The sequence below is a fragment of the Hypomesus transpacificus genome, chromosome 12 (assembly GCF_021917145.1).
Source record: "Hypomesus transpacificus isolate Combined female chromosome 12, fHypTra1, whole genome shotgun sequence".
NCBI classification, from domain to species: domain Eukaryota; kingdom Metazoa; phylum Chordata; class Actinopteri; order Osmeriformes; family Osmeridae; genus Hypomesus; species Hypomesus transpacificus.
Window position 1 is genome coordinate 5,683,812 of NC_061071.1, and position 22,732 is coordinate 5,706,543.

Genomic DNA, 22,732 nt, shown 5'->3' on the forward strand with positions numbered 1-22,732 from the left:
ATGATTCTTCCCCCTGGCACTTATTTTGGTTGTTGACAATTTTCATGTTTTGGCTACCCGCAATGTTTTTGGGGCTATCTTGTTGTTATTATCAGTGACTTATGCGCTTTGTACAGCTCTATCTTGGAAGACGCTTTGGATAAAAGAGTCTGCTAAATGAATAAATGTAAATGTGAATGTATGTTTGTGTGTGAATATGTGTGTGTGTGTGTGTGTGGATTCCCAAAGTTGAACTAGTGGACTAAGATGAGAGAGAACGAGTGTCATTGACCTGCGTTGAGCTGCATAACTCCACGTTGGCCATCTTTGTCCTCCAAATTAGTCACCTCTGTCGTTTTGTATGGTTACTGCCTCGCTAGACTACCAACAGCTACTAATGACCGATGACAGGTACTCATTATCGGTCGTACCGGAAAGTGTGCGTGTGCACGTGTGTAAGAATCTGTTTGTTCTCTATATGTGTGCTCTTCACCATCGCACCCTAGCCCTCTTACCATCTCCCCCCCCCTCCCCCCATTCAGTATAAACTGAACCAAAACATATGACTGTGTGTCATGACGTTACCAGTAGCATGTCCAGCGTGTCTAGCAGATTGAAGCTGAAGTGGACTTGATACGACACATCCGCCCCAGTGACAATCCTAGCTCCGGGGAAGGAGGCAACATCAGCTGGATATGATTGATGGACAGGTAACGAGATACGATGAGTAGGGTGGGAGAGGAAGAGGGGCAGAGAAGAGGGGGGGGACGAGAGAGGAGGAGGAGAAAGAGAGAGGAGACGATCAACCAGATCCGTGTCACGAGGCCACAGCTGTGTGGACTCTGTAGGGTTACTGGCATGTTTATAAACCCCCTGGAGTGCGTGTGCGTGTGTGTGTGTGTATGTGTGTGTGCATGTGTGTGTGTCCCTGGAGAGGGCGGTGGTTGAATACATCCAAAGGGATTTATAGTCTCTCTATCACACTTCGTACACGCGCGCACGCGCACAGATGACAAATCGTGGATGTTCCAGGGAATCTGTCTCCCTTTGAAGTGAGAGGAACACTAGCCACTATTCCTTTGATGATGTTGACCTCTATCACACACTGTACGTGCTAGCGCTTGTTCGCGCGTGTGCGTCTGTGGGCGCACAGCTAGAAATATTTCTCGCGGGCGTCAGTAATGTAGTGTGGTGCTTTGACTCGCAATCTCGAGTTCAAATGCAATTTCAGAGCCGACCAGAAGATAATTATATGCGAGACCCAAAGTCGAGGAGAAATAGGACTGAATGAGAGGGAGAGAGAGAGCAAGGGGAGGGGGGGGGGGGGGAGAGAGAGAGAGAGAGAGAGAGAGAGAGAGAGAGAGAGAGAGAGAGAGAGAGAGAGAGAGAGAGAGAGAGAGAGAGGGAGACACAGAGAGAGAGTGTGGGTGTGCGTCTCTGAGGGAGAAGAGGAGGAGGAACGTGGAGATGTGGAGAGGTCCACGGAGAGAGGAACCTCCTTCTCGTTCAGTCCACCGAGAGCCTGGAAAGGAGAGTTCGGGCTTGGAACGCTGCTCATTGTTTACCAGAAGTAACTGAAGATTGATCTACCAATACGAAGGGGTAGAGCCTTGTCTGGGATCTGTTTTGATACGAACTTTGAACAGATTTTCCTTTTGCGTTTTGGACATTGTACAAAAGTGCCATAGACTAACAACCACCGGAAATATTGGTTTTCTTTGTCTTCTTTGAGAGGATATTTACCTTATTTGCTGGATTTGGTAACGCACTTTTCTGGCCATCTTTTGGCAGTGAACAGTCTTGCGATTTTTAAATGCGGTTCACAACGTTGGTTTGATCCTGGGGCGTACGCGCAATGGCCGCGTCGGCCGGACAGAGGAACGAGAAGTTGGACGAGGCGCAGGCATCGGCGCGAAGCTGTGCGGGGCGACCGGACTTTCTCCCGTGCGACGGATTGTCCATGTGCGCAACGCACAGCCACGGGAAGTGCTTCAAGCTCCACTGGTGCTGTCATCTCGGCTGGTGCCACTGTAAGTTTCGCCCTATCACTCTCCCAGCCCCCACCTTTAGCCTAACAAACTCGCATGTCGTTTAATGAGACTTCGATGTTAGAGTATGTACAGTGGATGCTCCCAAACCGTATTTGCAAAGTATGATTATAGTGGCAAAACGTCAAGGAACATATCCGTGAAATTGTAACGAGGGCGACTGACGTAGTTGTTGACAGCCGCACAGACTTGTGAGTCAGTGTCTCTAGGGTTGTTCCGCGGTAAAGAGAAACAACCGTCACCCAACCACCAATTAATCACTAGCACAACCAAAACAGATGTTGACGCCATCAACGGATTAGAACGGGGATATCGTTCTTATTACTTTTTACCAGACTATGTCCAGGTCTATATCCATTTTCATGCTTAGCAGAATTCTTCTGAAATATTCAATCTAAAGACTTCCGCTTGACAAATCCGGCAGGATTAAATCACGGGCCCATTTTCATGACTTTTTTGACTGCCAACCCGTTCCGAGTCTCAATACGTTTTACAGTGAATAACACAAGGAACAAGGACAGTATTGTTTGTTGTCTACAGAGCTTTGAAACGTAATAAGATCATTTATCTTTATTATTTTATGATTATTAATCATTTCAAACAACAACATCAGCACTATCAGACTGCAGGATTCTGAGAAAACATGTAAGAAAAAAACAAAGGACAACTGTTTGAGCCTCGCGAGTGAACTGACTGATATTGTTGACATGCAGGAGACCTATAGGTTTGAAAGTGGCAAGACGTGACACGGTGAAAAAGACAGACAGGCAGGCTGGCAGGCTGGCAGACAGCCAGAAATAAATGGTTCTTCCAAGTCTGAGTAGCATGGCCAGGTCGGTGTCATATAACTCACAGAGCAAACCCTCTAATAGGACTGATGCTTTTCTAAGAGGGAGAGTGGGAAACGCATTGTACTCCGTCGACGGATGCATCCACACAAACACACACTCACACACATGCTCACACACACACTAAAGAGTAGCAGCACCCGGGAGCAGGCAGTGTATTGTCCGTCTACGCGGAACTAAACCAGAGGCCTGCCACTAGGCCTGAGAGAGGAAGGAAGGAGAGGGAAATGAAGAGGGGAGGGAAGAAAGACAGAGAGATCGAGAAAGGATGGGGGGTGTGAACGAGAGAAAGAGAAGGAGAGCGTGAGTGAGGGAGAACGACTGATTTGACCCCAACGGAGAACAGGATTGGGTGGGGTGGGCTCGGGGGTGGAGCGGTGAGAAGGAGGGTCTCCACTGTCAACGAACAGCCTGCTAACGCGGAAGGCAGCCTGGTTGGTCATGTGACTTCATTCCTCAGATTCCATAGCCCCCGAGGAAAGGCATAATGACCTCCGCATGTTCAGAGAGGCAGGGGGAGGATGAGAGGACCCAGGGAGGTCGTGATGAAACGCTCTTACACAGAGGAACGGAGAGAGAGAGAGTGGGATGTTGACAGACGTGGAGGAGGGGAGAGAGAGGAATACCAAAGGGACAAAGAAAGGGTGGCTAACCAGACGAACGCTCGTACCTGCAGGCTAAGGCCTTTCACCAGTGGCCCCGGGTTCGAGGCAGGCCATTTCCTGCATGTTCTCTCTCTCGCTCTCTCTCTCTCTCTCTCTCTTACTCGCTCTCTCTTTCTCTCTACTTCTCTCCCGCCCTCTCTCCCTTGCATTTCCTGTCGCTCCTCACTTCCCCTGTCCTAAAGCAGAAATACCCTAAAATAGATATATACAAAACATTGACAGAGAAAAAAAAAAAGAAAAACAGATAGACTGGGAAAAGAGAGAATAGAATAATAAAAGACGGAGAGATATTAGTGATACTACCAGGGCAAGAAAACAAAGGGAGGAGTGGAGGAATGGAGAGGAAGAGCCTTTAAATCCAGTCAGATGTTATCTGTGAAGCCTGTTTTAATGTTTTAACAAGCGCTTTCACAAATAACCTAACAAATGTCTGGGACCACACCTAAACCCTCTGAGAAAACTTGTGTCGGAAATGAAAAATAAATCAAAGAAGAAACGGTATTTCATGGCCATTTATATCTGTGTATTGGTGTGTCTGTGTGTATTCTCATTTTTATACCGTGTCATCATTAAGAGGAAACTGGCAGGTCCTCTGGGAGGAAGTGCTATGTGTCCTATTTCCTGTTTGAGTTTACCATCTTGTCACTGCCAAATCCCAGGGGAACATTTCTTTTGCATCCTGGTAAAATAAATGTTTGTGTGTGAGTGCGAGTTTGTGTATATACCGCACAAACTGTCTATGTGTGCATGAATGTGTGCCAGTGTGAGAGAATATTCCGGCAGCAGATACGAGTATTAGCATTCCGAATGTTCCGCCTCACATGGAGTTAGTATTTGTGTGTGTGTGTGTGTGTGTGCACGTCCGTGCACACATAGAGGATGAATTATTGAACATTTTGCACACCCTGACCCAGAACTGCAAGGAATAGTTCTGGTCGAATAAGTCGAATCCAGAGCGTCATTCTACAGTGGAACCCAGTCTGTAGAACCAGTAGGGGGAACCCAGGCCGTAGAACCTCAGCCACGGTAGGATTCGAGGTGGAAATGGTGGGCTTGGTCAGCTCCTGCTTTCAGCTCTCTGCTCAAGGAACATGCGCAATACACACTGATAAGTCCATGAAGGGCTGAGCGGGATTTTCCTCCGGGGCTTGGGCGAGTGTGTGTGTGTGTGTCCCAGGGGAATTAGCTTCTTGTCTCTCTCTGGGTGTGTGGATCCCTATTAGCTCCTGGTGGCTTATCTAAAGGGGTTCAGAACTCCCTCTCTAATGCTCTCTCCCTCTATCCCTCCCTCGCTCTCTTTTTGCCCTCCCTCTCTCTATTCCTTTCTTTTTTCTCTCCGCCGCTCTCCTCTGCGTTGTTGTCGTTATTCAAAGTTGAGCAAGGATGAGCATAGAGTGGGCGAACAGTGCGAGCGAGTGCGCGACTAAGTGTGCGAGTGAGTTTGGGAGGCAGGTAGTGAATGAGTGAGGAGGATGTATGTTATAACTTCACCTACATTCTCCTGCCACCTTAGATCACGGTCATTGACCTTAGAATAGTTGAGTTGGACTGTTGTAAAGAAACAGTGTGTGTGTGTGTGTGTGTGTGTGTGTACTCCGGGGCTGTCAGAGTGAGGTGAGGAAGTGCAGCAAAGTTCAGAGCAAGTGAAGCGAAAAGGCCGAGTCTTCAACCTCTTCCTCTATCTCTGCTCTGACATTTCCGATTAACGTTCACACGCGCTCACGCACATCATAGATGGACTCCGAATTGCTCAAACTAGTTTGTATTGTGTGAGGTGTGTGTGTATGGTGTGTGTTCCATTTACCAGTTGTCGTTGTGTCCTGATGAGAGCGAAGCTGAGGATTGCAGGAAGAATGACTCCATCTCTCGTCTCTCATTTCCTCCCGCTCTCTCCGTCACAACATTCTCCTCCATCTTCCACGTTCCACCTATCCCCCTCTCTTATGGCTCTCTCTTTTTCATCCCTCCCTTCTCCTCCTTTCTACTCATCAACTCATACATATACTGTAAGTCGCACTGGATAAGAGCGTCTTCTAAGTGTAATGTCATGTAAACTCGTCATTGTATGCTCACCATCTCTGGAGCAGGTCAGACCAAACAGTAGAGCGTGTGTGGAGGCTTGTCGGAATTGTTTCCCTGAGCAAAAGCCTCGACAGGAACGCCGTGGCCTTGGGCCTTCAGCTCAGCTTTCATTCCCAGAGACCGTATCCATCCATTTATCTCTTTCACTGTAAGCTAGCTGTGTTATGGTCCATCTATATTTCTCTTTCATGTTTTTCACCTTCCTTCTTTCCTTCTTTCCCTCCCTCCCTCCCATGTCTCTCTGCTTTCACCTTCATCATCCTCATCTTTGACCACCCCCCCCCCCCCCCTCTCTCTCTTTCATCCCCAGCACACCCAATTATGTTAAACCTCTCTCTCTTTTCATCTTCCTCTCAATTGCTTTTCCCAACAACTTACTCTTCATTTGTCGCCATCGTTCTAACAAAGATATAAAGCTTTAAACCCACTGTCTGGTTCTTGCTATCCACGAACAATAACATCTCTACCGTTGAACACACACTCACACACACACACACCTCCCCTCTCTCCTCCCAGATAAAACTCTGAGCTACATTACAGCCTGGAGCCAGACTTACTTTGATCTCTGCTGTGGTTTTCTCTAGTCATGTTCTATTGTCTGTCTGTCTGTCTGTCTGCCCGTCCCTCCCTCCCTCCAGTTTGCTCCCGTCTGATTGGCAGTTCACACACACTCCCAGGTCTAACCCTCTCCTCTCTTCCAGGTAAGTACGTGTACCAGCCCATGACGTCCGTGTGCCAGCTACCCACCACCCCCGTGCCTGCCTCGCCCTCCAGCCACACCCACACCACGGACCTCTCCGTCTCATTGGCTGACCGCTACCTCAGCACCGCCTCCGCCTTCCAGGCCCCGCCCTGCCCGCCCTCGCCAAAGTTCTGCCTCATCTCGGACCTCTTCCAGGACGACTATCTGGTCAAGCGCATCAACGGCAAAATGTGCTACGTGCAGAGGATCCTACCGCCACCGCACGTGCCCAGTCGCTCCCCCCAGCCCCCGCCCCGCCCCCCTCAGGCCAAGCCCCGCGTCTCGGCCAACGCGGCCACGGCGCCCAAAATGGACCACTGCTCCTCCCCCTCCAGCTCCGAGGATTCGGGGATCAATGCGCTGGGCGGGGCCTACGTGGGGTCATGTGACGAGGGCTCGTCGGAGGAGTCGGAAGAGGAGGAAGAGGAGGAGGAGGAAGAGGAGGAGCTGAGCAGCGATGGGGAGTCCAGTCTGGGCAGTGTGTGGGGGCAGGGGGCCGTGGTGGCCCCCTCCCTCTCTGTCCTGGAGATCCTGGAGAAGATAGAGACCACTGTCTGATCACGCTGAACACACACACACACAGCCCAGACCACAACAGACAAGATTTCAGGACCAATGAGATGCAGGATGGGCCATACTGACCAATAGGACTGCAAACCACAGCATGTGATCACACCCATAGAGAATGACGACCTTTCTAGAAATATTCCATTATCATTGTAGCAATATATATGCAAGATATATGTACACTTATTTTCAACACACACACCCTTTCCTGTGTATGTGGTGATGAATCTCCACCAGGTTATCACCACAGATAGCCCTCTATTAGATAACCATCTGCCATCGACATCTCAACCTGTTTACAGACCAAAGCCAACAAACCCAGAAAGCATGGATTAGCACTGTTTAAAACAACACACATGCACAGAATCCTCAATACTCACTGACAATCATAGAGACTACTATGACCAAACACAAACACACATACATATATATATAAACAGACTCACACAAAAACAAGCACATGCAAAACCTTCACACACACTTGGTGATAAAATGCTTTGCGAGTCAATCTCTGTTCCTCCTAGACATGTGATTGGGTGCGTCAAGGAACGACCAACACGCGTTTCGATGACGTCATCCCGTAGAGACTCCTATGAACTAAGATAACCCTAGGCTTAACTGAGTTCTCCTGTTTGTATTAAAATAGATATTATTGTTATGATCTCCTATTTTTCACTATAAATGATTTTGAAACTGAACGCAACTCCTGTGTGTTTGTGGAAAAGTGAGAGGGAGGACCTATTTAAAGGTTGCGCCGAGCCTAAACGGCAGGGAGGGAATTAACGACCCACAGGGGGCCTTGGTGAAATGAACTCAGGGAGACCCCCCCTACCTCTCTCTCCTCAGGCTGGGAGACTCCATCCCTCCCTCCCTCCCTCCTACAGAGTACATCTGTACACAATCTCCATCCCTCCATTTATTTGTCCTCTCCGCTAACCTCTCCCCTCCTCTCACTCGCTGACTCTCCATATTCCCCCCCCCCTCCCCCCCCGCTCTCTCCCTCACTAGATGTAATCAGCCATTTCAAGCCAGGCAGGCCCTTCAGAGAGAAGCCTCCAGAGGTTAATTAACTTATTCATACTCTCTCTTCCTCTATTCCCTCTCTCTGTCTTTCATAGCTTACTCACACACACACCTTTAGTTAAGGATAAAGAAGTACTGTTACAAAGGAGCGTGTGTGTGTGTGTGTGTGTGTGTGTGTGTGGGTCCGGAGTGCAGGGAAGATGCAACATGGAGGAAAATGGGTGCTGGATACACTTCATGATCCTGTCAAACGTCCTGAGTACGTGTGTCTGTATGTGTGTCTGTGTGTGTGTGTGTGTGTGTGTGTCTGTGTTTGCACATGACAGGACTTTCCAGACGATGACTGATTTAGATATACGAGGGTGAGTCATCAAGAGAAGCAGAGTTGAGGATCAGCCACAACCTTTTGTTATCATTTACTTATGACCCGCCCCCCCCCCCCCCCCACACACACACAAACACACACACACAGTCACATCAACCTTTTATGCATTGAGAACAAGCAATCTTAGGCTGAGTGTTCCATAATCAAAAAGCAGATCGGTCTAGCAAAGGGGCTGGTATGACCTTAAACAAAGTCAAAAGCGACCCACATTTCCGCTGAGAGGAACAGCCAATAGCCATTGTTCAACATTAGAAAGGTGTTTATTGTTTATGCAGACAGACGCCAACAGATGGATGGGAGCAGGGGCTGAACTTCACGGGCGGGTACACATGGTCGTGTTTTCTATACACAACACAGACCCATCCAGCTGCATGGCTGCTCTGAGAGGATCTACGAGGCGATGGGAGACGTGGACGCTGATCCACCGAAGGAGATGATCTAGGAGCGGAGGAAGGAGATGATGTCATATTGGAAGGAGGTGATCTGCTAAAAGGAGGTGATCGAGGAGATCTACTGAAGATGGGCTCCGGGGGCTGATGATGGAGGTGTTCAAGCGGGGGATCGACGGCAGGAGGTGATGTAAGATTCAGGAGCTGACCCAGGAGCTCATGGAGACTAAGGAGTGGATGTAGATGAAGACGTAGCAGGTGAATTAGGGGGTGATGAGGAAGGTCGAGCGAAGGGTGATGGAGGAGATGATGTCGAGGGGATTTAAAGGCGATGTGCAACCAAGTCTCTGGAGCCGAGTCTGTTTTTAAGGTGGTCAACGCTTGTCAAAGCACACGGAACGGCTAGTACTTTGACAACCGACGTTGCATTATCACGCAGGAAATGAACCAATCGCAACATCGGGGTCGATGTCATGTGTTCCGGGCCTTCCTGACCCAGGAACAGCTGCTGGCGGGGGAGACTCGGCCCCTCCGCCGGCCCACGGCTGCTACTCCTCGACCAATGGCGGAGGGGACAGCTTGAGCAGGAAGTTCTCGCTGTGGAAGATGCTTCCTGTTCCTGGCTGGACGGGGTTCAGCAGCCCCGCCTTCTCGTTGCCGTGGCACTGAGAGAGCTCCGAGAGGATGGCCAGCTGAAAGTGAAGGAGAAGAAGAAGTGAGAGGAGAAGGACGGAGGAGACCGGAGTAGGAAGGAAGAGAGGAGACGGGAGAATAAAGGAGGAGAGGAGGAGACGAGAGAAGGAAGGAGCAGAGGAGACAGGAGAGTAAAGGAGGAGAGGAGGACACAAGAGAAGGAGGGAGGAGAGGAGACAGGAGAGTAAAGGAGGAGAGGAGGAGACGAGAGAAGGAAGGAGGAGAGGAGACAGGAGAGTAAAGGAGGAGAGGAGGAGACGAGAGAAGGAAGGAGGAGAGGAGACAGGAGAAGGAAAGATGAAAAGGGTGAGAGGAGAAGGAGGCGAGGTGAGGAAGGCAGGAATAAAGGCAGGAGAGAAATGATGAGGGGAGAGAAGTGGAGAGTAGGAAGAGAAGAGGTGAATGTGTGTGTGTGTGTGTGTCGGGTACAAAGCTGCTAATGATTTCAAGCACAGTAAAAGCACCTCAGCACTGACAGATAAGTGTTTATGCGAGGTAAACAGAAACACACCCGCATGCACACACACCTCTTAAAAGCCTGTTAGAATTTAATTAAAAAGCTCAGAAGTTCAAACATGCCTTGCTAACCAAACAGGCTAACAGCTAACCCCACCAAGCAGTGAGAGGCAGTGTCTGTGCATGTGTGTGTTTGATGGATGATGTAGCTGCAGTGGACACTGAAAGGGGGAGGGGGAGGGGGGCTGTCCTGTTTTCCATGTGGGATATTTTGGGAGACGGGAGATGAGGAGGAGGAGGAGGAGGGGAGGGGGAGGAGACGGGGGCGAAGGGAGCAGTAGAGGAGGATATGTAAATACATAAGAGATCATTCCTCCCATGCAGTAGGCGAGCTCATTTTACTGAGGCGGAGATAGACAATCACACACACACGCAGACAGCTTATAGCAGTCTTCCTAACGCCACAATGTGGAAAGTCACATGGAACTGGCTGTGCCTTGCGTGTGTGTGTGTGTGTGTAAGATAGAGACTGAATATACAAGGCAGTTCAGCCTAAAGGATAAAGCCTGGCTTTCATATCACTCATGCTAACGCTCTTAAGACCCCAGATAGATGTTAGTTAGAGGGATACCCTGTGTCCATATGTGTGTGCGTTTGTGTGTTTGTTTGTGTGTGTGGCTGCTTGTGTGTGTGTGAAATCACATCTGTTGGAAGGTTTTTTTTCTCAAGAAAGATTAGGGTCAAAGTCAAATCGCTATCGTCAAAGTTACACGTCTTGCCTGTCTATGTGTGTGTGTGTGTGTGTGTATGTGTGCCTGTGTGTGTGATAGCTGAATCTGAAGAGGTTCCAAAGGAAAAAACACTGGCCTATGAACGAGTTAGAAAGGAGGAAGTCAGGGTAAGACAAAGAGGAAGAGTGGCCTTAAGATAGAGAGGGGACGAGAGAGAAGAGAGAGAGAGGGGACGAGAGAGAAGATAGAGGGGACGAGAGAGAAGAGAGAGAGGGGACGAGAGAGAAGATAGAGGGGACGAGAGAGAAGATAGAGAGGGGACGAGAAAGAAGAGAGAGAGAGAGAGGGGACGAGAGAGAAGAGAGAGAGAGAGAGGGGACGAGAGAGAAGAGAGAGAGGGGACGAGAGAGAACAGAGAGAGAGGGGACGAGAGAGGAGAGAGGGGACGACAGAGAAGAGAGAGGGGACGAGAGAGAAGAGAGAGAGGGGACGAGAGAGAAGAGAGAGAGAAGAGAGGGGACGAGAGAGAAGAGAGAGAGAGGGGACGAGAGAGGAGAGAGGGGACGACAGAGAAGAGAGAGGGGATGAGAGAGAAGACGGAGAGGTGACGAGAAAGAAGAGAGAGAGGGGACGAGAGAGGAGAGAGAGGGGATGAGAGAGAGAAGAGAGAGAGGGGACGAGAGAGAAAAGAAGGGAAAAAAGATTGAGGGGGGGAGGGGAAAGAGAGGAGAAAGAAACAGAAGGAGAGGGGGGGGATTTTCCACGGCCCAGAATGATCTCATGGTAGAGAAAGCTCAAAGCTTTCAATCAGTAAGTCGTGAGTGTGTGCGAGTGTGTGTGTGTCACACTGGCAAACTCTCCTTTCATGCTATGATTGCAGTGGAACTGAGGGGAAAGTCCTATTTCAGACTAGCCCCTCTCCTTTCACCTCCCTCCCTCCTTCCCTCCCTCCCCCCCCCTCCCTCCTTCCCTCCCTCCCCCCCCTCCCTCCGTACCCTGGAGGGGCCTCTGTAGAGGCAGCGGAGCTGGTCCCACGACTGGCTCTGTTGGGGGTCCAGGGTCGTCTCGGCCAAACCCTGCAACACAGCAATGCACCCTAGGTAAATCTGCAACACTGCAAAGCACCCTGGGTCTTCTGTCCTAGTTGTCAAATGGCAGCTAGCCTGGAGAGGAGAGCAGTTGGGACAGTCTGACTGGCTGGTTGCCAGAAGCCTGCTGATATTTAGCTCCACTAGCCTGATGCTCTGTGCTATGATTGGTTCGAGTCATTCAAGACCAGACTCGAGGTTTATCAAAAGTCGTTTCGTCTGATGTACTCGCTAGACGTGACTGGACTGAACAAGGGATGGAAGGAGGGGGAAAACAGACAGAAAGAGGAGACAAAACAGAGTGGAGGGCCAAATACAGGGGGAGGGATTTGATGAGAGTGGGGGGGGGGGGGGGAGTGTGAAAAGAATCATTGTAACAGTCACGGCACGGTGTGTTTGTTTACTTTCCCTCATTTATTTATTTACTCACTTACTGGGGTCTGATTTGAACAAACCAATGACATGCCTTTTTAGACTGGTTGGCGGTTGGCTTCCCCTCGACCTGACTGGGAACAACACAAACATCCCCTCCCCTCCCCTTACCTTTTTCCCATGAGCCTCAGCTCCTGCGTCCCTGTGTGTTGATGTGACGGTGGTCTGGAACGGCAGAGGGACAGAGATCCAAAGAGACCCAGCATGAGAGAAGAACACACGGGTCATAAATGGAGTGGTTAACACTGGGACTTCCAGGAACTTCCAGGAACTTCCAGGAACTTCCAGGAACTTCCAGAGTACCCCCTTCAGGAGCCACACCAGGCTGCCAGACCGCTGAATAGAACTGCACTGTTCGAAAGACCCTATATACCCTAACACAAAAGAGGTTAGAGGAATCCTTCTGAATTGTGTATTTATTTTGGCGTTTACTATTTAGTTTGCAACATGATCACAAGGAAACTTGTGTGAGGATCTGAATAGCAGCCAGACTAGGCTAACCGCTAACAGATAACATGCGCCATGGGACGACGTAGGCCAAGCACTAGTAATGAGTAAATTAAATATTTAATTAATAATGCAAGATTCTACTAAATATAGCCTAGGTATAGGCAGAAATTATATTCAAACGTCCTTTATTTGGTATCAAGTACTAACAGCAGCCTTTGTTTTAACACCTTCTAGATCTCAGAGCTTCTTTTGACACATTTTGGGGAATGGTCCTGGATAAGTGTGTAGCATTTCTTCAAACAGAGTACTTTGCTTTTGAAAACACCGAACGGTCTTGGAGACCTCATGGTGATGATGTCACTCACCTGGGCCAGGGAAGCAGTGCGACCCCTCCCAGTTTCCGTGGCGACCCTGTCCCCGCCCCTCCCTCCCTGATTGGACGTGCACTTGTAGCAGCTCCACCCCTGGAGCCTCTCTCCCGACAGGCCACTCCCCTTCCTCTGCAGGCACTGGCAGTGGTACAGGTGGCCACAGCTACACACACACACACACACAAACAGTGTTGTTAGAACTGATTTGAATCCATTAAATGTTTGGGTGGGTGTGTATGAATGTGTGAGTGTGTATGTATGTGTGTGTGGGAGTGTGTGTGTGTGTGTGTGAATGTGTCTGTGGGTATGAATGTGTGTGTGAATGAATGTGTGTGTGAATGTGTGTGTGTGTGAATGTGTGTGTGTGTGTGTACGTGTGTGTGCGCATGTGAATGTGTGTCCTACCTGAAGATGATGATCTCCTCTGGGGAGTCGTGGCGTCTCTTGTACTGCTGCAGGCAGATGTTGCAGTGGTCGTGTCGGGGGTGGAGCCCCCTGCTGACGGCAGCACGCAGGTGCGACAGGGACCAGTGGAGGTCGTGGTTCAACAGGCTGGTGGTGGTCTCTAGCAGAGTCTGGTAGAGGGGGAGTGGGGGGGGGGGAGTAAGTAAGGAGGGAGTGAGGGCGGAGGAGAAATAGCGGGAGAGAAAGGTGGAGAGAAGCGGGCAGAGGGGGGAGACAGTGCATGAGCCCCACCCCCCAGCTCCCTTCCCACACACACACACACACTCACACAGACAGCCATATTTGTTCTTTTTTCTTTTTACTCCAGCTGTTCTGTCTGAGCTCATTGTTTTTGTGTGTGTGAGAGAGAGAGCTTTGTGTGTGTGTGTGTCTACTAAATCAAAAACTCCACCTTATTTCACACCATTTCATCAGTTATATTGACAGTGTGGAGTGTGAGGGCAAGGCTGAGCTGGAGAATAAAGTGTGAACACACACGCACACACAATCACACGCACACACATTCACAGGAAACTGAACTGAGGTGATTTAAAGCGAAGGCAGCATCTTTTGAGAGTAGCAAGAAAAAAAGAGCCAGATAGAGAAAGATGGGGGGGGCACATTAAACCCACCCTCACTCCCTCCCTCACTCTCTCTCACTCACACACACACACACTTCTCTGTCTCTCACACACACCACTCCTCATCACACATCTCTCCATTTCTCTCTCTCAATCTCACACTTTCACTTGAGTCCTTCACCCGCCTCCACTTATTTCTTCCTGTCTCACTCACTCAAACATAAAGCCCTCCATTACTACCTCGCGCTCCGTCTCTCCCCGCCACACACCTCACTCTTCCTAACACACACACCCCTAAGCATGGGGGGGGGGGGCTGCGGCAAGCCTGGGCAATCGGGAGTCTCTGTGGTTTAATTAATCGACATAGTGAGCTAGAGCACACACACGAAACAGGAACACAAGTCCAGTCCTGCCAAGGAGTCCACTGGAACTGATCAGTCCAGCCCTCTGAGAAACAAAGCCGCTGGGAAGGTGTGTGTGTGTGGGGGTGTGTGTGTGGGGGGGGGGCAGAAGGAGGGAGAGAAGGACCGAACACAAACCCTCCCTACCTGTTCGTAGTTGAACGTCTCCAGCATTCCTAGGATGAGGCCCTGGATTTCAGCCAGCTTGCCTTTCCCATACACCGGGTCCTGTCACACACACACACACAGAGACAGAACAGCGTTAGCAGTGAGGCTAACCCTTGTGTGTGTGTGTGTGTGTGCACTCCTGTGTGTGTGTGTGTGTGTGTGTGTGTGTGTGTGTGTGTGTGTGTGTGTGTGTGTGTGTGTGTGTGTGTGTGTGAGCAGACTGCACAGCTGTAAAGGTCAGCTGAAGATGGGGGATATGTAGTTATACTGGAGGTCATCGGATGGTATTTCTTATCTGTGTCGGCCTGTCAGTCAGTCCAGTCTGCCATCCCGTTGCTGACACAGTGGCAGAAACCTCCCTTGTGTGTGTGTGTGTGTGTAGAGAACAGAGGAAGAACCTGGAGGATGCGTTGGATGATGGCTGGCAGGGAGATGAAGCTGCTCATGCTGTTCAGAACCTTCATGGTGAGCTCCTTCAACGCTGGGAGGAAAACCACACACCCACGTGCACACACACACACACACACGCACACCCACGTGCGCACACACGCACACACGCGTACACACACAAAGGGAAAGTAGAGCAGTTGGCTAGTGTGTGTGCAGACTCCTTTGAGATCTTTAATCCCCTCAAGTGACAACAGTACTTTTAATGCTTTAGAAAAACAAGAGCTAGTGTGTGTGTGTGTGTGTGTGTGAGATAAGAGTGGTATGTGAGAGTGTGTGTGTGTGTTCACCTTCTGAGGTGTTCCTGGTATCTGGTCCCTTCAGAAGTGTCTGTGGAGACATCATGGCCTCTAGCAGAGGAAACCACAGCACCTGGATAGACAGAAGAGGTTAGAGCGCACACACAGCAGTTACAGAAGACACACTCTGCACACAAACACACACACACCATGCACACACACACACACACACCAGCTACAGAGGCACACTCTGCACACATACACACAAACACACACACCAGCTACAGAGACACACTCTGCACACACACACACACAAACCAGCTACAGAGACACACTCTGCACACACACACACAAACACACACACCAGCTACAGAGACACACTCTGCACACACACACACAAACACCAGCTACAGAGACAAACTCTGCACACACACCAGCTACAGAGACACACTCTGCACACACACACACACACACACAAACACACCTCTCTCTGTTGCTGGTTGAGGTTGTGGGAGCAGCGGTCACTCAAGGCGATGATGGCACTCAGGGCAACCTCGATTCTCTGCAGGGGTGGCTCCTCCCCCTCCCCTCCCCCCTCCTCCTTTCCCCCAAGGGTGAGGCTGCTCAGCCTCTCTTTCAGGGTCTGCATGCCACAAAACGGCAACGCGATAGAAAACATATCAGAGAAGACACGCAGAGACCCGTGAGTCAGCATCTGCATTAGGAAGGTCTATTCCTGTTTGTGTTTTTCTACCAGGCAGGCGTGTTTGGCTTATGACGAGAGGGCGTGTGTGTGTGTGCGTGCGTGTCTTACCTTGAGCAGGACCTGGAATGCTCCTTGGGCGTCGCCCTTCTTCTCCAGCAGATAGGCTGTGGCCTCGTGGTGCTGATGCCGCTCTGTTACCTAGGAGACCCCCGGGGAAACAGAATCACACCTCCCATCATTGTCGGTGGACGGACACACGCACGCACGCACACTCTCCCTCCTCAAAATGCTGGGAGGTGAACCGACACAGGTGTGACACACACACAAACATTTAGAGTTGGCCTGGCGGCTGGTACCTGTATGGCTTCCTCCAGACGGTAGTCCTGGGAGGTCTGGAGGAAGGAGGTGAGCTCCCGGGGTTTGAAGCGGCACAGCAGCCCGATGAGGAGCTCGTGGAGGTCGGGCTCCAGCCCCACGACAGCCTGGGGATGAGGGCCTTCTCTGGAGGTCCCACAAAGAGAGAGAGAGAGACAACCCTGTCATCATTACCAACAACACTGATGTAAGGAAGGACTGCAGGAGAGAGAGATACATTATGGATTGGAAAAAGAGAGAGAGAGAGACAGAGAGAGAGAACAAGCAGGCAAGAACAAGCAGGCAAGAAAGGAAGAAAGATGAGAGAGGGAGATGAAGAGAGAACAGGACGGGGAGAGAGGGGGAGGGAGACCAGAGAAAAAGAGCGAGCAGATAAGGGAGGAGGGTTCGTAACAGAAGGAGGGAGGAAGAGGGAGGGAGGAGGAGGGCGAACAGGAGACGAGTATGAGAGCAGAGTGGCTTATCTCTTCAGAGCCAGAGGGGGGAAAGGTGTGTTCTCTGAAGGCCACTGTAGGTCAGTCCACATGACAAGTCAACAAGCACACACAGACTAATGGAGACCCTGAGGGAGAAAAACACACACACTCACAGACAGACAGACACACACTAACACTCCCAGACACACAAACACTCACAGACACATCTATACACACACACAGCAACACTCACAGAGACACACACACACACACACACACTAACAGACACACACACACGTCTCACATGCACACACGCTGTGTGCATGTGAGACGTGTGTGTGCATGGTACAGTGTGTGTGTGTGTGTTTTAAACCATGTTGTCCTTGAAATCTGTCTAATTTTCTCCTTCATTAAATTGTTTGTTCAAGAGACTGACAAGTGGGAGTTAAGCAAGCAGAACATTGATTTACTTTTACACACACACACACACACACACACCTGTATTGATTTCCCCTGACAGACTTTGAGAAGCGCTGTTCAGCCATCATTTAGTCAGTGGAGCATGAGAGAACTGGACTGGACGGTATGTGTTTACCCAGCTACCCATGAAATACAACCAGTCAAAGAGCACACGCACACACACCTTGGGTCCAGAAGGCATCGAAGGAACTGATACACCAGATGTTCCTTCTATTGAGAGAGAGAAAGAGAGAGAGACAGAGAGAGAGACAGACAGAGAGAGAGAGAGAGAGAGAGAGAGAGAGAGAGAGAGAGAGAGAGAGAGAGAGAGAACTAAATCAAAGGAGGAGTGTACGTTGAGTGTGTCTCTAAACTGTTGTTCCTTACGTATTTATCAGGTAGCGTGTTATGGGTTCATAATCTAAAAGAATGGCATATCTGACCTGTAGGCTGCTGATGATTGGCCGGATCTCTTCCAGGAAGTGACCAGCCACCAGATCTGCTGACTTACTGGGATCAATGATCACCAGCTCCTGGAACAACAGGAGGGAAAGATTAAAGAAACTGAGAAGTGTGAGTATTTATACAGTGTGTGTGTGTGTGTGTGTGACTCTTACCTGGATGTGCTGTAGTGTGTTGTCCCAGACACACTGCCTCTCCTCTGGGCTGTACCCAGGCATGGACAACAGGTTGTGGATGTAGTTGAATATCTCCTCCTGTCACACACACACAAGTGAGATACTGAGAGAGATACAAAAGATTGACAAAGAAGGAGGGGTAGAGAGAGTAAGAGTGAGCGAAAAGGAGAGAGAGAGAGAGAGACAGAGAAAGAGAGAGAGGGTGTTACCTTTCTAAGGGGATCTCTTAGGTAGCAGTCTATGATCTTATCATACATGTGCTTCTGCTCATACAGGAACTCACAGATCTGGTAGCTGGAACACAAAAAAAACTGATGACCACATGAACCAGTACGCACAAATAAAACACATGAACCTATCAACTCCTGTTCCTGATTTACAGACCCATTTACCACACTATATTGTATACATCACTATCATTGACAACTATCATACACAACTATCATTGAAATCAACAACATCGAGTCATAAATATGATGCACTGTATCCCAAAATTTAGATAAGTGGATATTGTTTGGATAGGCCTAACTATGTCACTTGGACCCACATCTGTGCCACACAAGACTGTCTCACCAAAGAAAATCTCACCAAAAACATAAAAAATCTGGCTGCAAATATAGCGCAAACGTACAGAGGATCTGAAATACCAGCAGTAAGCAGGAGAAGTGACAGGTAGCTAGCAAGAGAAGGGACAGGTAGCTAGCAGGAGAAGGGACGGGTAGCTAGCAGGAGAAGGGACGGGTAGCTAGCAGGAGAAGGGATGGGTAGCTAGCAGGAGAAGGGACGGGTAGCTAGCAAGAGAAGGGACGGGTAGCTAGCAGGAGAAGGGACGGGTAGCTAGCAGGAGAAGGGACGGGTAGCTAGCAGGAGAAGGGATGGGTAGCTAGCAAGAGAAGGGACAGGTAGCTAGCAGGAGAAGGGACGGGTAGCTAGCAGGAGAAGGGACAGGTAGCTAGCAGGAGAAGGGACAGGTAGCTAGCAGGAGAAGGGACAGGTAGCTAGCAGGAGAAGGGACAGGTAGCTAGCAGGAGAAGGGACGGGTAGCTAGCAAGAGAAGGGACGGGTAGCTAGCAAGAGAAGGGACGGGTAGCTAGCAGGAGAAGGGATGGGTAGCTAGCAGGAGAAGGGATGGGTAGCTAGCAAGAGAAGGGACGGGTAGCTAGCAGGAGAAGGGACGGGTAGCTAGCAGGAGAAGGGATGGGTAGCTAGCAAGAGAAGGGACAGGTAGCTAGCAGGAGAAGGGACGGGTAGCTAGCAGGAGAAGGGACGGGTAGCTAGCAGGAGAAGGGACAGGTAGCTAGCAGGAGAAGGGACAGGTAGCTAGCAGGAGAAGGGACAGGTAGCTAGCAGGAGAAGGGACAGGTAGCTAGCAGGAGAAGGGACGGGTAGCTAGCAAGAGAAGGGACAGGTAGCTAGCAGGAGAAGGGACGGGTAGCTAGCAGGAGAAGGGATGGGTAGCTAGCAGGAGAAGGGATGGGTAGCTAGCAAGAGAAGGGACGGGTAGCTAGCAGGAGAAGGGACGGGTAGCTAGCAGGAGAAGGGACGGGTAGCTAGCAGGAGAAGGGATGGGTAGCTAGCAAGAGAAGGGACAGGTAGCTAGCAGGAGAAGGGACGGGTAGCTAGCAGGAGAAGGGACAGGTAGCTAGCAGGAGAAGGGACAGGTAGCTAGCAGGAGAAGGGACAGGTAGCTAGCAGGAGAAGGGACAGGTAGCTAGCAGGAGAAGGGACGGGTAGCTAGCAAGAGAAGGGACAGGTAGCTAGCAGGAGAAGGGATGGGTAGCTAGCCGGAGAAGGGATGTGTAGCTAGCAAGAGAAGGGACGGGTAGCTAGCAGGAGAAGGGATGGGTAGCTAGCAAGAGAAGGGACAGGTAGCTAGCAAGAGAAGGGACAGGTAAGCTAGCAAGAGAAGGGACAGGTAGCTAGCAGGAGAAGGGACAGGTAGCTAGCAAGAGAAGGGACAGGTAGCTAGCAAGAGAAGGGACAGGTAGCTAGCAGGAGAAGGGACAGGTAGCTAGCAGGATATAATGTTTTTACACCCCATCTCCTGGCTAAGGCATTTCAGTTAACAAGAACTGAGGACAGTAGTCTTGAGGACGTGAACACATTTCTTAGCAACCTAGCGATGGTAGCATGTTTAGAAGACTTTGTAATTCTGCCATTTACATCTTAATAATGTCATCCAAATAATGATTAATGTAGCTAGCTAGATTTCTAGATTGCCATATTAAACTTTACCTATATTGTGACACTTTGAATAAGTATGTGTGTCTATGATGATGTGGGCCAATAGTTTCAGAGTTATGGCCAATACCTTTGAAAATCTAGTGGCCCAGGTGATAAGTGGCCAAATCACCAAAATGGCAATCATCACACACTCCCTGATTGGCTACTTACAACTCTGCCTTCTCCGCCAGGCCCAGTAACCTTGTCTCGTCAAACTGGACCACGCCCCCAACCTGCAGCAACTCCAACAGCACCTGGGAACAGCCAGCCATCACTCACATGATCTGGTGTGTGTGTGGAGGGACTATGAGTGGGTGTATCACTGGACAAATGTGACCAAAAAAACTGGACAAAGCTGATTTAATGTTTGAATCAGGGTTTCCTTTATCAATAAAATGTCGGCTAGCTAACTAACAGCAATCTAAAGTGGAAACTTTATTTTCAGTTTAGATCAGGGAATTTTGTCAGGTAATAAATTACCACATTTACTGAGAATCTATGTGGATGCGCAGGAATATCTCGGATCAAACTCTGAAAAGGTGTTACCCATGCGTGCGCACAAACTGCAATTACATTAACACTCAATCCACAACATTTTTATCACCAGCTGCATCACAGGCACTGTACTACTGTCATTAAAAAACGAAAAACTGTTTCATGTGGTAAGTTGAGGTTTGTGAAAAGCTTTGAAAGAAAGGAAATTTAAATGAGCACCTCAACCCTAACTCGACTGGTGCTTTGATGTGTACGGTACGGTAGACCTCCAGTCCTTGAACAGGTGTAACAACTGCGTACTGGAAGAAACCTGGTTTGTGCATTGTCTAACTTTCCAGTCCACCTGCAACCTTCTCATCAATATATTATTTTAGTCTCGTTTAGACTTGATTTATTTTCGTTTTGTCATCCACATGGAGAAAAGGCCGTTGGCATATCTTTTCCATCACAATTTCATTGTAAACTGAATACTGGTGCGTGCGTGTGTGTGTATTTGTGTCTGATACCTGCTGTCTCTCTGTGTGTCTGGAGTCATCATCAGGACTGCAGAGAAACTCCAGAACCTGGGATTCCAAACAGAACAGGACCATTCCAGATATTTAGACCAGCAAAGAACATTCCAGATGATTACACCAGAGAACAGTGGAAGTCTCGGCTCCGAGAGCTGTCTTGAAGCAGATATTTATAGGAGGTGTTAACTAACCTCATAGGGTAGACCTAATCAACACACTCACACCTTGCTCCACACAGACACGCACTACTGGGATAGGAGGACGGAGTTCAATCAAATCGCGAAAAAAACAAAACATCTTTACTTCCTGTAGTCAGGGCTCTGAATGGATACCTGGTCAAACAGCTTCCTGTTGACAAAGAGTGTGTTGTCTGGCTTGGCGAGCTGGCGGGCCAGGAAGGTGAAGAGACAGCCCACCTGAGAGGGGGTGAAGTCCGCGTTCTCCACCATCACCTGGGGGAGGGGAGGGGAGGGGAGGAGGGGGGAGGAAGGGGTCGACATCGTCCAGTCTGTACACGGTGCACACACGGTATTGGAGACAAAGAGAGGAGGCAGAGACGGCCTGCTCCTACCTTCAGCAGAATGTCTACTATCCTCTGCTGGTACTCCAGGGCCTGCTTGTCATTCTGGAAGTCCTCGAAGGTCTGCGCGCCGCGGCAGGAACGGAGGGAGGAGACAAATAGAGGAGAGGATACCATGTGATAGCACGTTCTGGAAGGGTCTCACGCCCACAAAAGCACACCCGCCCCCCCCCACGCAGAGAAACGCTTTGACACACACAGAGCAATTAAAAGGGTTGGCTTTGAAGCAGCTTTGATTAGGAACGCGAGATGGAGATTCAGGTCCACTCGGGAATCAAAACAGTTGCTTTTCCACACAAACCGGGGTTTTTGGTTGGCAACGAGATCTGATTGCTGACTGCTGATTGGTTGGCCTGGATGATTGGTGTTCCAGCTGGCCTATGAGAGCTGCTTGCTACCTGTCCTTGGGGTGTTTCCTGCGGTACTTCCTGGGCGTGGCTCACCAGCGCGAGGACGTTGAGGAACTCGCGGGTGTCGAAATGGAGCAGCGTGCGCACGTAGGGGTAAACCTCCTCTTCCTGTGGGCCCTCCGACGAGTGGAGACGGATGAGAAATTCAAACACCTGGGAGGTGACACACACACACACACCCCCTACATTTGAATCTACTGAACAAGCATCATGATATCATACTGAAACCTCACCCCAACAGAAGGCAGGTTTCCATGGATACCGATTTCTGTTGCCTTCTGACCCGCCCCATGCAGTGGTTGCCGTGGTATTGAGAATGGGTGAGTGATGACAGAGAGAGACAGAGAGGGAGAGAGAGAGAGAGAGAGAGAGTTGTAGAGGGAGAGAAAGAGATGCAATTGTCTTCCATTCCTATGGAGGACAATGGAGCTGCTCTTTCTCTGTAATCATCATCGCATACTCCGAGGGCTGCACGGTGGAATGGAGGAGTGTGGGTGTGTTTGTGTGTGTGTGGAGGAAGGGATGGGTGGAGGTGTTTGTGTATGGAGGAGGGGGTGGGTGGAGGAGAGCGTGTGTGTGTTTGTGTGTGTGTGTGTGTGTGGAGGAGGGGGTGGGTGGGTGGGTCACCACAGGTGCACTGCCCCCTTGCCTCCACTCCACTCTCCCACCTCATAATTATGGATGATTAG

At 49.9% G+C, this 22,732-nt stretch overlaps 2 protein-coding genes across 2 annotated transcripts in view; one reads left to right on the forward strand and one right to left on the reverse strand.

The window, feature by feature from the left end:
- The first annotated feature begins 1,398 nt into the window (after positions 1-1,398).
- On the forward strand, positions 1,399-7,785 carry c12h3orf70 (chromosome 12 C3orf70 homolog). Its single transcript, XM_047031281.1, has 2 exons — positions 1,399-2,009; positions 6,324-7,785. The coding sequence occupies exons 1-2, from the start codon at positions 1,835-1,837 to the stop codon at positions 6,920-6,922; spliced, it is 774 nt and encodes a 257-aa protein (XP_046887237.1). The 5' UTR covers positions 1,399-1,834; the 3' UTR covers positions 6,923-7,785.
- Positions 7,786-8,426: 641 nt separating this feature from the next.
- Positions 8,427-22,732, reverse strand: part of vps8 (VPS8 subunit of CORVET complex) — a 15,429-nt gene continuing 1,123 nt past the window's right edge. The window contains 20 exon segments of the mRNA XM_047031363.1: positions 8,427-9,420; positions 11,604-11,684; positions 12,240-12,293; positions 12,944-13,112; positions 13,355-13,524; positions 14,523-14,603; positions 14,942-15,024; positions 15,281-15,362; positions 15,714-15,872; positions 16,044-16,133; positions 16,292-16,436; positions 17,370-17,416; positions 17,629-17,718; positions 17,803-17,901; positions 18,033-18,117; positions 20,218-20,300; positions 21,048-21,104; positions 21,386-21,505; positions 21,625-21,696; positions 22,032-22,256. Of these exon segments, the coding sequence (XP_046887319.1) occupies positions 9,277-9,420; positions 11,604-11,684; positions 12,240-12,293; positions 12,944-13,112; positions 13,355-13,524; positions 14,523-14,603; positions 14,942-15,024; positions 15,281-15,362; positions 15,714-15,872; positions 16,044-16,133; positions 16,292-16,436; positions 17,370-17,416; positions 17,629-17,718; positions 17,803-17,901; positions 18,033-18,117; positions 20,218-20,300; positions 21,048-21,104; positions 21,386-21,505; positions 21,625-21,696; positions 22,032-22,256 (2,136 nt within the window). The 3' untranslated portion in view covers positions 8,427-9,276.